The following is a 14,857-nucleotide window of genomic DNA, read 5'->3' on the forward strand; positions in this document are numbered from 1 at the left end:
GTGTAGGTTAGGTAGATTAGCCATGCTAAATGTTTGGAGTTACTGGAATTGGGTGGGAGAGGGGGCCTGGGTAAGATGCTCAGTCAGAGAGTCGGTGCAGACTCAATGGGCTGAATGGCCTCCTTGTACACTATAGAGATACTATGGTTCCAAGTGTTTAAAAGTGGGTAATCTTCCCAAAGGATTAATATATCAATTAGTTTCTTTTCAACAAACACCAATTTTATTTTTTGTACCCCAAAGAAAAAGCTGAGAGAAAAATTAATGCAAGACAAATATGAAATATTTTAGCAAAGGGTACTGTGTCTTTCTGCTTGCGAGTGTTTTAGGAAATGCTGAAACCAGCTTGAAACTCCAGCAAAGCTTTGCTATGAATTTGCAGTTTGTCTCAGATTGCGAAATACCAGCGCAGCCATTTCCTGTTGCCATCTGTGTGCAGAATCTTTTATAAGTCACTACATTTATATGACATATGACTGGTAAGTGACTTGTTTGCATAGTGTTGAGACTTGCATGCATGAGTGCTCAAATCCAGGGATGGATATAGGCCAAAGTAAAGACTGTTGCATATTGGGTAGAAAATATTCTGAGTATTTTTGTGCAAAGCTACTAACTCCATAGCATTCATTTAGAAAAGCAGAAGGCCTGTAATCATTATTTTATATAGAGGATGTTAATTCGGAAATGAACTGCATTCTTATCTACTACATAGCTCTGAATATGTTCAGGAGTACATAAGGAAGTGGCCCTGGAAATTGGTGGGTATTTTCCAAAATTTTCTGGACTCAGGACTAGTTTCTTACAGATTGGAGGGTTGCTAATGAAGGCCCCCTATTCAAAAAGGGAGGTAGAGTGAAAACAGAGAACTACAGACCAGTGAGCTTAACGTTAGTACTAGGGAAGTTGCTAGAGTCCATTATCAAGGATTTCATAACACAGCATTTGGAAGACAATCAGACAAAGTCAGCATAGACTTACAAAAGGGAAACCATGCTTGATGCATCCATTGGATCCTTCTGAGGATGTAAATAATAGAGTTGACCAAGGAGGGGTCTTTTGGGTAGAGTTGACCAAGGAGAACCGGTGGATGTGGTTTATTTAGACTTTTAGAAGACTTTCAACAAGGTCTCATATAACAGACTACAATGTTAAGTTAAAGCACATGGGATTGCAGGTAATGTCTTGAGATGGATAGAAAGCTGGTTAGCAGAGAGGAAGCAAAGAGTTGGAATAAATGGGTCTTTTTCTGATTGGCAGTCAGTGACTAGTGGGGCTCAGCAGGGATCTGTGCGAGGACCCCAACTGTTCATATTATATATTAATGATTTGGAAGAGGAAACTAAATGTAGTATCTCCAAATTTGCAGATGATACAGAGTTTCGGGGGGGGGGGAGGTGAGCTATAAGGAGGATGCTGAGGTGCTTCAGCATGATTTGGACAGGCTGAATGTGTGAGCATATGCATGGCAGATGCAATATAATGTGGATAAATGTGAGCTTATCCACTCTGTTAGCAATAATAGGAAGACAAATTATTACTTGAATGGGTGTAAATTGAGAGAGGTGGATAGTCAACGAGACCTTGGAGTCCTTGTGCATCACTCACTGACAGAAAGCACGCAGGTACAGCAGGCATTAAAGAAGGCAAATGGTATGCTGACCTTCATATGAGAGGATTTGAGTATAGGGCTGGAGATGTAATTCTGTAATTGTATAGGCCGTTGGTGAGGCCACACCTGAAGTGCTGTGTGCAGTTTTTGTGTCCTTATCTGAAGAAGGATATCCTTGTTATAGAAGGAGTACAGTGAATGTTTACTAGGCTGATTCCTGGAATGGCAAGTCTGTCATATGAGGAATGACTAAGTCAGTTAAGCTCGAAGGGCCAAGTTCCTACTCCTGCCTCTAGTTTCTATGTTTCTATGAATGAACATACTGTTGCTTTCTTCCATGCACAGTTTTTATAAATCACTCACATACTATTTTTTTGTCCCCTCACTCTAATGTTTTCCTGATTCCGTCAAGGGTCATATGCTTTGCTAACTTGGCCAACATCCAATAAGAAGTTGGATGAAACAGGCCATGTTCCTGCCTGCCCTCAATAAACTTTCATCCCCTTGTTAATTAAGAATCTATCTAGTAAAGTCTTCCACTGCCTTTTGAGGAAGAGAGTTCCAGAGTCACAGGACCCTCCGAGAGAAAAGATCTCTCCCCATCTGTAGCTTAAATGAGCGACCCTTTATTTTGAACTGATGATTCCCAGTTCTAGATTAGTTGAAAAGAGGGAGCACGCACTCCCTAATTGCCTTTGAGAAGGTGGTGGTGAACTGCCTTAAGAATCATAAGACGGAATTTTACCGACACGTCTGCCCAAGTTTCACACAATCCCACCCAAGGCCAACTGAAAATGCTGTTCTCCGAGCCTCGCCTACCCCCGGAATCGGGGCAGACATGCCAATAAAATTCCGGCCATAGAATCCCTACACTACAAAAGGAGACCATTCGGCCCATCACGCCTGACAACAATCCCAGCAGGCCCTTAACCCCACGCATTTACCCTGCAAATCCTCCTGACACTAACGGGCAATTTAACATGGCCAAATCAAACTAACCCGCACACTTTTGGAGTTGAGGAAGAAACCGGAGCACCTGGAGAAAACCCACAGAGACACGGAGAGACCATACAAACTCCATGCAGTCACCCAGAATTGAATCTGGGTCCCTGGCGCCGAGGCTATAATGCCAACCACGAAGTCACCATGCTGCCTTTTTGAACCACTGCAATAGATGTGGTGCAGGGACAGCCCAGAGCATAGATCTTGTTAGGAAAGAGGGACTTCACACAATTTAAACTATTTCTAAGTTAATTTGAAACAGGTTCCAGCTCAGCGGCAGTCAAAAATAACAATAGTCAACATGAACCTTATTTGCTGGATTGCCCAAGCCCCAGTAAAGTTTTGTCAATTTTAAGCTCCTGATGAGGTCTGAATTTTGCTTTCCCTTGAAATTTGTTTTTCCTGGAGAGATAGCTCATGAAACTGAGTGACAGAAATAAGAAGTTGGATGAAACACTAGCCTGCTGTGAGACTTATTACTTCCGCATCTCTCGCCCTTACACCCACAAGCCTTTCTTTGGTTTTGTTTTACTAACTGTTCCCTTTATACATTCTCTTGCTCTTTATTTCTATCCCTTTATCTTTCATCTTTTCTTGAACATTCGTCCTTATCTCTTTCCTTCCATTCCTACATTTCTCTGTCTCTTTCTTTCTTCTTTTCTTCCCTTCCTTATCTTTCCCACACTCTGTGATGCTGTTGCTTCATGGCTTTAATCCATCCTTTACATTTTTTCACTGTTCATCTGTCCTTAAGCTTGCTATTTTTCTCTTTTCTCCATCATTGCTGTCTTTCTTTTGGCTCCGTCATCATTCACTTTGGACTTCACCCCTCAGTCTCCAGGTATTTAACAACTCACTAACACAGTGAGCACCAAGGCCGGAATTGAACCTGGATAGCTGGCATTGTACGGCAGCAGCACTAACCATTGTGTCACCATGCCGCTGTGCCATACCAGTTCTATGATTCTAGGTTACTGGCTTATTAATCCCAAGAGGTGGACTCATCATCCGGGAGCTGGGTAATTTAAATTCAGCGAAAAAAAATCAGGAATCGGGACACATGGTGACACAGTGGTGAGCACTGCTACCTCATGGTGCCAGGGAACTAGGTTCGATTCCCAGCTTGGGTCACTGTCTGTGTAGAATCTGCACGTTCTCCCTGTGTCTTTGTGGGTTTACTCTGGGTGCTCCAGTTTTCTCCCACAGTCCAAAGGTGCATGGGTTAGGTGGATTGGCCATGCTAAATTGACCCTTAGTGTCAGGGGGACTCACTAGGATAAATGCATGGGGTTATGGGGATAGGGCCTGGGTGGGATTGTGGTTGGTGCAAATTCGAATGGCCTCCCTCTGCACTGTAGGATTCTATGATTCTATAATCAAAAGCTGGTGTCATTAATAGTCATCACAAAGCTACCAGGTTGTCAGAAAAACCCATCTGGTTCACTAATATCCTTTACAGAAGGAAATCTGCCATCCTTACTGGTCTGGCCTACTTGTGACTCCAGATCCACAATAATATGGTGGACCATTCTTCTGAAATGCCACTCAGATGTCAAGGAATAGTCTTTCCAATGGTACCCACGTTCAGTGATTGAACAATTTTTTAAAAATCTAACCAAGAGAACAATCTTGGGCAATGTTTAGAATAAATGATCCTGTCGGTTCATGTGAGCTTAAAAGCCAATTTCTGCAATACAGAAGTAGCACGATTATTGAACCTTTGGATGTTAGTGCTTCTAAATAGTTAGTGCTTCAGGATAAATACATGAGAAGTACTTCAGCTTTCTTTCTGCTGCTAACCCATCAGCAATGTACTGTCTAATTTCTTTCATCGAGTGTGCGGGTGATTTGTTGACTGTGCCACTCCTTCAAGGTTTTTGGCCTGCAAGAGAGAGTTTGGATTCTCATGTGGTCTTTCAGTTTAAAAGGGCAAGTTGCCCATCAGATGTACATTTTGCTACAGTAGGCAGCCTTGATTCACCTCCATCCTGACTGGTTTCTCAAAACTTGTGTTCATCCTGCATTAAAAACATGTCTGTTCAGGATTGTGAGTCGCTGGACTGAGGCTCAACTTTGGGTGACTCACCACACCTCATGAAAGGTAGATATTGCTCTCAATTGCTTTTAGCTGACAGCATCACTGTGACTAAGCAATGATGGAAGTCTGTGAAGAGTGTCCAGTTTTAGTTTCTACAGTCATGTGCAACTCACACAGGCCAAACCCTTCTATGTTTTGAGATGCCACACTTCTGGGCAGCATGGTGGCACAAAGGCACTGCTACCTCACAGCACCAGGGTTCAATTCCCGGCTTGGGTCCTGTCTGCGGAGTCTGCAACTTCTCCCTGTGTCTGTGTGGGTTTCCTCCGGGTGCTCCGGTTTTCTCCCACAATCTGAAAGATGTGCTGGTTAGGTGCATTGGCCACGCTAAAATTCTCCTTCAGTGAACCTGAATAGGTGCCGGAGTATGGCAACTCGGGGATTTTCACAGTGACTTCATTACAGTGTTAATGTAAGTCTGTTTGTGACTAATAAATAAATAAGCTTTTTCCTGCTGTTTCTTTACTGACACCACGGAGAAGAACAGAGAGAGCACTGGACCTTGGCTTCTCCATGGCCAATGATATCCACTATCGACAAAAAGGACATCCCAAAAAGCACATATATATTGACACACATGCCCCTGGTTTCGGACTGTTGGACCCTGGTGCCCAGTTCAGTACAGTACGAGGTAAAAACATCTTGGGCCAGATTTGGGCCAAGGACTCACACCCATTTATTTAAGGGACACCCACAGACTTTTCACAGGCTTTTGATCAGAAGCTTTGTGTACTTCGAGATAATTCCTGGTGTGCCACGCTCTGTGGGTAATCTGTAACTTGTGTCAAATTGAAGAATCTTGACTGAGACATGGAGAGCTGACAGAACTAGTCCCTGTCAGAACGATGGAACCATTTCTGCATTGGGAACCCGCTCACCTAATCATTGAATCATAGAATCCCTACGATGCAGAAGGAAGCAGTTCAGCCCATTGAGTCTGCAATGACCCTCTGACAGAACATCTGATCCAGGACCACCAATACCGCAACCCCCCCCACCCCCACCAACCCACCCACCCCACCCTATCCCTGTAACCTCACACATTTACCTCACTAATCCCCTAACCTACTCATCTTGGGACAGTAAGGGGCAATTTAGCATGGCCAATCCACCTAACCTGCATATCTTTTGAGTGTGGGAGAAAACTAGGAGGAAAGCCACGCAGACCTGGGAAGAACATGCAAACTCCACACAGACAGTCACCCAAGACTGGAATTGAACCTGGGTCTCTGGCACTGTGAGGCAGCAGGGCTAACCATTGTGCCACTGTGTTGGTGTGGCAACAACATCCTACCTCTAGGCTCCAAAAACAACCAGGGACAACAGATGGAATACTGTGTCTATTCTGTCAAAGAAGAATTTCTAATTACAGGGCCCATGGACTAGGTTAGAGGGTCTCACCGGGGTAAGGCTGCAGCAAGCATCGCAATGGAGTGGAGACCTAGTCCCCACCACCAATCTCTCATTTACCTGGAGCTCCTGCTATGGAATCGGAGTGGCTCCAGTGAAATGAATTCTCTAAAGGAGGGGAGGAAGAGGAAAACCTCTCCAAAAAAGCAGGCATGGATGGAAGTGACCAAGGCAGTCAGCAGCAGATGGACTCTTCCAACTGGAAGCAGTGCTCCAAGAGAATCCAGGACCTCAAGAGAGCCTGGCGGGTAAATGGCGCAACACTTTTAGATGCCACTCTGACTTGTTCAGCATTCATCTGCACTCCTTAGGAGAAGATAGCTTGCTAACTCCATCCATTCCTCTTCACATCCCCATCTGGACAGCCAAGAGTCATGTTCCTCCTCAGTCCTCTTATACTCATGCCTCAGTCACCCTCCACAAATGTCCTCACCCCCTCACAAGTCAATACAAGCACTCACTGTTTTCTTGCCTTGCTTGAGAGAGGTGGAGACCTGGGCTCAAGGTGAGATGGAGGTGACTCTCTAGTGACATGGACCATCTCAGCCACTGACACTGCATGCTCATCTACTGCACTGGGAAGGACATCTTATTGAAGGAGGTTGCAGATGATCGCAGTGACCTGCTTGTCAAAGCCTGAGCCTCCTGTGGCCCTGGTACTCTAACAGGTGGAGAGAGCCGATTCTCTGCCTTTAGACCCTGTGATGGCGATCCCACCCCTTTCCAGCTGGATCTTAACGTCCATCTCAAGTTGCTTGGCAGAGGGACGCGCAGTTGAGGGAAGGCAGCGTCTGCTTTTGCTGGTGCAGTTTGTGCTGCAGTGGAGCTGCAGCCTTTGGTGTGGCCTCTGCTGTCCCTCAGCACGGGTGGGAAGTGGAACTGCGAATGCTGCTCCTAAAACAACAGTAGAGCTAGGATATGCAGCTGAAAGTGAGAAAAGTGCTGGAAAGATGAAATGAGTTCCCAGAAGTTGGCAGTAACCCGTGGAGACAGTGTTAGTGACATTCTGAGAATCACAGTCCCCCAGTAGCCACAGCTGGAGCTCTTCGGTGTAACTGATCAAGCTTTTCCAGCCCATCAGTTTCACTGGAGAAACACGTCTATCTATGCATTCATTTTTCACTGGAGTTCAGACGAATGGGGGAGGGACTGGAATCTCATAGAGACTTAGAAAATTTTAACAGGACTAGTCAAGGTAGATGCAGGAAAGATGTTCCTGATGGTGGGGGTGTCCAGAACCAGGGGTCACAGTCTGAAGATACAGGACAGAGATGAGGAGACATTTCTTCATCCAAAGAGTGGTGAGCCCGTGGAATTCATTAACACTGGAAGTAGTTCATGCCAAAACATTGAATGTATTCCAGGGGCGGCTGGATATAGCACTTGAGATGAATGGGATCAAAGGTTATGGGGGAAAAGCAAGATTGGACTATTGAATTGGACGATCAGCCATGATCGTGGCGAATGGCAGAGGAAGCTCGAAGGGCTGAATAGCCTCCTCCTGTTCCTATCTTCTATGTTTCTATCTCAGTGAGTCTGGTGAGGTGCAGGTGCACTGTGGAACACCAGAACCAATGGGAACTCAAGGTTAAAAAGGTTCAATCATCTGTAATTGCTTTCCCGTCAAGCCCCCTGGGTGCCGCCTGCAGGATTCAGAACCAATCCCAGGGAAGGTTGGGTGTGGGGGGCTGAGGATATACTGACACTGAGATTCAGACCCTTCATTTTTAGGGACCTTAACACCACACATTCATTGAATCCTACCTACACATGGCTAATTACACGGCCTGGGTAACAGGGGCTCACCAGGGTGAGGCTGCAGTTAACACAGGAGTGGAGAGCAGTCCTGGGAAAGTTACCCCCCAGTTGCACGATATCTAAACAAGAAATGTAAGGGTTTTTTAAATTTGTTTATGAGATGTGAGTACCTCTGGCTGGGTCACATTGTTGTGGATCTGCGTTCACATGTAGTTCAGACCAGGTAAGGGTGCCAGATTTCATGAAGCAATGAAGTAAAACCCAGCTTCTGTAGCATGAATCTCCTGAGGGGTTAGCATAGTAAGCCAAAAGGTGCAATGTTTTAACGGGAGTGAAGTATTATAGCACATTACTGTGCTGCTAATGTGAACCAGTGCTCCTTGAAGATTACAGAGTTTCATCCCCATTGGGTAGAGATTGCATGAGTTGATTGAAAGTTGCTATTCAGGCTGGTGATCAGAAACCTGACCTGGTCTTGGGGAATGTCCATTAAGAGACTGCAAATACTGTGGCTGCAATAGTTTCTGTTCCTAAAAAAGTGTCTCTGCGCAATCCAAATGAATACATTTGCTTTTTTTTTCTATACTTTATTTTAAAGTGTAAAGCTGATATTTGGGTTAGACAACATGTGGCGTCTGGAATGTGGTGAACAGGAAGTGCATGCTTGACGTTGTGGGCTAGATTTTCCTCTCACCTTTCACCGGCCTCCTTAATGTAACTTAGCAACTCAGGCAGAGACGTCTTTCAAAGCAACTCTGCTATCACGCCACTTACCCCATCACTTCAGGGATTTCCTGCTATGAGGGCAGGGAGGGGGTGGAGGGAGGTTGTTGGAATGCCATGCGAGTTACCAGCTGCCTTTCTTTCCCATCCTTTGCACCACAGCAATGCCGTGCATAAGGGGTGCCCTAGTGTTTAGTGTTCCTACAGGTGGGAGAGAGGCCCAAAAAGGCGCCGGCAATTCACCACTTTGTTTCCAAATTGTGACCAAGCGATCCCTGCTGGGACAGGTCTGCAACAACCCATCTAAAACATAGAACAGTACAGCACAGGAACAGGCCCTTCGGCCCACAATGTTGTACTGAACATGACACCAATTTAAATGAATCCCTTCTGCCTGCTCTTGGTCCATATCCCTCGATTCCTCACATATTCACATGCTTATCTAAAACCCCTTGAACACCCTATTATATCTCCCTGCACCACCACCTGCATGTTGCAGACACCTACCACTCTCTGTGTAAATAACTTCACATCTCCTTTGAACTTTTCCCCTCTCATCTTAAATGCATGCCCCCCAGTATTTGACATTTCAACTCGGGAAAATGATTCTGACTGTCACCCTAATCTATGCCTTTCACAGTTTTATAGATTTCTATCAGGTCTCCCCTCAGCCACTCCAGAGAAGGCAACTCTAGTTTGCCCAGCCTCTCCTTTTAGCCCATATCCTCTAATCCAGGCAGCTTCCTGGTAAATCTCTTCTACACCTGCTCCAAAGCCTTCACATCCTGTAATGTGGCAACCCAGAATTGAACACAATGCTCTAAGTACAGCCTAACCAAAGTTTTACGACGATGCAGTATGACACCCTGACTCTGGTACTGAATGCCCTAACTAATAAAGGCAAGCATGCCATACTCCTTCTTTACCACCCTATCTACTTTTGTGACCACTTTCAGGGAGCTACAGACTTGAACCCCAAGATCCCTCTGTACATCAATGCAATTCAGGATCCTGTTATCAACTGTATACTTACCCTTAATATTCGATCTTCCAAAGTGCAGCACCTCACACTTGCCTGGATTAAACTCCAGCTGCCATTTCTCCACCCATATCTGCAATTGATCTATATCCTATTGTATCCTTTGACAACATTCTACCCTATCCATTCCATTTCCAACGCCTCTTCCCCTGTTGATTACTAGGCACCTCACCTCTTAAATAGGAGTGACCCGACCCACATCAAGGCACGCCAACAGATGGCATTCACCATCCCAGGTCCAGAAGGGGCAGGAAATCAAATTCTCCTAATGTTAACTTGGAAAGATAAGGACGTTTGGCAAGTGTCTACTTGTCCCTTGGCTGAGACCAGATGTTTCGTCACTCAGTTCTCAGTCTGGATCCTCCCCGCATTCTGACTTGGGTCAGGCCAGATTAATTTCCTGAGCAGAGGTTGTTGTTTTTTTAATACTGTTTGCAGTTTTGGAGGCAGTCCAGAAGAACACCTGAATTATGGCACCTGCATAAACTGTCTGGGTCATGAATCAGCGATTGGCCCTTTTCATCTCCTGACACCATCCTACCTCCTTGACTTTCAACAAAAACAGAAGGAAAACGGGGTGGGGTGGGGTGGGGGTTACAGCGAGATGGTTTGTGGTCTAACTTTTGGCACACATTTTGATATGAAAATTAGGTCTGATGTTTTCTTTTTTAAGTTTTTAAAAGAACCAGGCAGGGATTTAGTGCAAATGTTTGCCAACCCAATAAGTCAAACAGTAAATGAGACAGATTCACAGGAGGTGTTTAAAGAAAAAACATCCTTTCTTGAACGTATTGAGAGAATAAAGGAAAGCCACAGAGTGAAAAGAAAACTGGAACTAATTTTTCAGCCAAATCTTTTGTTTGAAGTTCTAATCCTGCAGCACAAATGATCGAGACGTTATTCTCCTTTTCCTTTAAAGTAAGACCGAATGTTTTCCTGTGTCCTGCAGGACATAGACAGAAGTTGGAAGAGCAGAGTAAAAATGCCAGCCTGGCCTTCTCAGAACGGCTCAGTGAATTAGAGCAGCTACGTCGCTCGGCCATGAGGCTCAGCCCTCATCACCCCACTACCGCTCCCAACCCGCGGCCCTCACTGAATCCCACAACTGCCTTTAACCCTCAGGCACAGAGCCAGATTCAAGGTAGGTACCCGAGAGCTACGCAGAATGAGGCACGGGAAGACTAGATTCTCTGATAAATTTTCAAACACTGTGTTGAACCTCCTTATTTTTAAGTAGATTTTTCAATCTGTCTATCTGTTTAGAAGGTTGAGGGGGGGATCTTACTCAAACTTACAGGATGCTGCGAGGTCTGGATAGAGTGGACGTGGAGAGGATGTTTCCACTAGTAGAAAAAACTAGAACCTAGAGGGCACAACCTCAGGCCAAAGGGGCAATCCTTTAAAACAGAGATGAGGAGGAATTTCTTTAGCCAGAGAGTGGTGAATCTGTGGAACTCTTTGCTGCAGAAGGCTGTGAAGGCCAGGTCATTGAGTGTCATTAAGACAGTGATAGATAGTTCTCGATTAATGAGGGGATCAGGGATTACGGAAAAAAGTCAGGAGAATGGGGATGCGAAAAAAAATCAGCCATGATTGAATGGTGGAGCAGACTCCATGGATCGAATGGCCTAATTCTGCTCCTATGTCTTATGCTCTTATACCTGCAGCTTCTGAGATTGATTTAATCATGGCACGGTGGCACAGTGGTTAGCATTGCTGCCTCACAGCACCAGGGACCCGGGTTCAGTTTTGGCCTCGGGTCACTGTCTGTGCAGAGTTTGCAAGTTCGCCGCGTGTCTGCGTAGGTTTCCTCTGGGTGCTCCAGTTTCCTCCCACATTCCAGGATATGTGCAAGTTAGGTTGATTGGCCATGGTAAATTGACCATTAGTGTCAGGGGGACAAGCAGAGTAAATACATGGGGTTACGGGGATAGGGTCTGGGTGGGATTGTTGTCGATGCAGACCCGATGGGCCGAATGGTCTCCTTCTGCACAGAAGGGTTTCTGTTGTCTCTTGTGAAAGGTGATGGGCAGAAACGATTGTCCGTATAAGAGCAAATTACTGCGGGTACTGGAATCTGAAACCAAAAGTGAAAATGCTGGAAAATCTCAGCGGGTTTGGCAGCATCTGTAAGGAGCGAAAAGAGCTGACGCTTCGAGTCCAGGTGACCCTTTGTCAAAGCTACTTTGACAAAGGGTCATCTGGACTTGAAACGTTAGCTTGTTTCTCTCCTTACTGATGCTGCCAGATTGGCTATCAGTGATTTTTTTTATCATACACATGCTCCTGGATAATTCCTCTTCCTGCTATTTTAAGGGTTAGTGGAGGAAGGAATTTGATAGGAATGTGTAACTATCATGACAAAAACATTGTCAGATATCATTTCTATCCTCAAGTGTCAATTACTCTTTTGTATGATGGCATTTCAATGTAATCGCAAGTGGTTTGCACCAATGTTATTATTTCTTTTTGTCATGGGATGCAGTGAATGAGCTGTGACATTTATACCAAGCAGACAGAACAAACTTTGCACTAATGTGTCATTTTACCTCTTAGATGGGCAACTTGTAAAAATCTGCCAGATCATTCAGCTTCCACATTAGACAGTACAAGTCTCTGTGGACAACGAGCACCTAGTATACTCTTATCAAATTACCCCACACTATTTTAATGGAGGAATTAAGTCATTCCAATAACAAAGAAATAGATCCATCGTAGACAGACTCTATATTCTTATTCTTATTCTCTACACCCTAGTCATGATTGTAACACTACATTCTGCACTCCCTCCTTTCCTTCTCCCCTATATACTCTATGAATGGTATGCTTTGTATTGCGTGCAAGAAACAATACTTTTCACAGCAGAGCAGAGCAGAGACAGAACTGAGAAATTTCCCAACACAATTTCTTGTTCGCTGACGGGAATCAGAATTAATTTCATGAAATGTCATATGGCTCAGAGTTCTAAGATTCAGATTCTGGTTTCAATATACCAACGCATGTGACAATAATAAATCAAATCAAAGCAAATATGTCCTGGCATATTTTAGAATGAACTATGTTGAGAAATGATAGTTCTTCCAGTATCAGCATCAATGTCTCTCACATATGGTGGACACAGGGTAAAGCTCCCCCTCCTCGTCCCAACAATATACCTCAGCTCTGACCTTTGAAGAGGTTGTGAATGTAGCCAAATCCATCGCGCAAGCCATCCATTGACTCTGTCTGCCAATCTCGCCACCTTCCAAATTAGGTTGATGGCTATTGAGGTACTGTTACTGTAGAGTTGGCAGTGTAAGCACATGCCCACCAGGCATGGATTGAAACTGCTTAGCAAATTGTCACAGTGATTTTGACAGTATACAAATACTTAGTCAGGTGGAATTCTTCACAGCTGCCTCTGCCTTGCCTGCTTTACTCCTCTCAAAACTACATTGGGTATATATCAATGAGGTTTCTGATGCACTCCCTGTAAAATAATGTCAGCGGTACAGAGACAGATCAGAGGAATTTCCCAACATAATTTGCCATAAGCTGATGAGGACTGCAACTAATTTCATGAAATATTACAGAGTTCTAAGACACAAACTCCAGTTTCAAAAGCATTCAAGCACACTCCCTTGAATGCTATTATATATTCACACAAATGCATTGCTGTGGTATAGCTATAACTGGCTGTTAGTTTATTGGTGTAATCTAAATATCAATATAAATCACCATTTGCACCTTGTGCAAGTGCAAAATACAGTGCCTGCTGCACAAAATCTATTTATGTAAATTTGGTGCAAAAATATGAAGCAGGAAGTTAAAAATTGAAAAACAAAAGTAAGCTGAGATACAGGTTAATGTAATCAACATTATTAACATTACATTGTTAACCGCTATATTCAAATCTCAGGAGAAAATGCTGAATCCTAGCTATTGGAAATTGAATGTTCCAATTGGCTTCAGACTATCACTTCATAGCTGACTGAATCTAGACATCCTAGGTGAGATTTTATGGCCTTGCTCATCCTGAAACCATAAAATCGCACCTGAGGTCAACAGACTTTTCCGAAGGTTCACCCCTCGCCCGCTCCGATTCCCCTGGCGGGTGGGCTGGTAAAATTCCGGCCCCTGAGATGGAATTGCTCTGTGCCCATTGTCAATTATAGATGAAACTGCTATCACTTTCAAATAACAATATGGGCCCAGTTTCTGCAGCTTCTTCATTCCTTCCATTATATCATTGCTTTGACTGAATGGCAGGAACATGATCACACATGTAGGGAGCTGAGAATCAGTTGGAAGATTGATGGATCCTGTTCCACAACTTTAACACACTGTATATTTCTCACCTCTGCCTGATTAAATCTGTAGTTGGCAGGCTCATGACTGGCCTTCCTGTCCTGAGACCAACTCAGACCTCTTTAAGTGGGCATTACTGCCCAATTAAGGGCCTCATTCTGACAGGCAGGGGAAGAAAGGGACCTTGGCATGTTTGCCCATAGAGCTCTGAAGACGGAAGGACATGTTAATGGGGTGGTGAAAAAGGTACACCATAGAATCCCTACAGTGCAGAAGGAGGCCATTCGGCCCATCAAGTCTGCACTGACAACAATCCCACCCAGATCCTATCTCCGTAAACCCACGTATGACCCCGTTAATCCCCTGACACTAGGGTCAATTTAACATAGAAATGAACCTAACCAACTCATCTTTGGACTATGGGAGGAAACCAGAGCACCCGGAGAATGTGCAAACTCCACATAGGCAGTGCCCAAGCCGGGAATCGAACCCACATCCCTGGTGCTGTGAGGCAGCAGTGCCATCGGGGACACTTGCCTTTATTAATCGAGGCATAAATTACAGAAGCAGGGAAGTCAGCTTGGAGTTGTATAGATCTTGATGAGGCTAGAGTTAGAGTACAGTGTGCAGTTCTGGTTGTCACATTATAGGAAGGATACAATTGCACTGGAGGGGATACAAAGGTAGCATCCCAGGATGCTACCTGGGATGGAACATTTAAGTTATGAAGAGGGGTTGGATAGGCTTGGGTTGTTTTCATTAGAGGAGAGAAGACTGAGGGGTGACCTGATGAGGTGTACAAGATTATGAGGGTCATGGACAACGTGGATAAGGAGCAACTGTTAGTTGAACGGTCTGTCATGAGGGGACAAAGATTCAAGATAAGAGGCATGACGTTTAGGGGGGAAGCCTCTGATTGGCCGGGAGCTCT

The 14,857-nt window shown here is 44.7% G+C and overlaps 1 protein-coding gene across 3 annotated transcripts in view; it reads left to right on the top strand.

The window, feature by feature from the left end:
• Positions 1–14,857, top strand: part of LOC145353174 (runt-related transcription factor 1-like) — a 62,623-nt gene that overhangs the window by 18,948 nt on the left and 28,818 nt on the right. Inside the window, exon 4 of one of the 3 annotated variants that reach the window (XM_080203641.1) lies at positions 10,559–10,780. The exons of 1 other annotated variant lie outside the window; for it this stretch is intronic. In XM_080203641.1, the coding sequence (XP_080059767.1) occupies positions 10,559–10,780 (222 nt within the window). The remainder of the gene's footprint in view (positions 1–10,558; positions 10,781–14,857) is intronic. One more of the 3 variants, XM_080203642.1, reaches the window with a different exon arrangement.

This window comes from Carcharhinus amblyrhynchos, chromosome 15 (assembly GCF_965287045.1).
Source record: "Carcharhinus amblyrhynchos chromosome 15, sCarAmb.v2.hapA, whole genome shotgun sequence".
In the NCBI taxonomy this organism is placed as follows: Eukaryota; Metazoa; Chordata; class Chondrichthyes; order Carcharhiniformes; family Carcharhinidae; genus Carcharhinus; species Carcharhinus amblyrhynchos.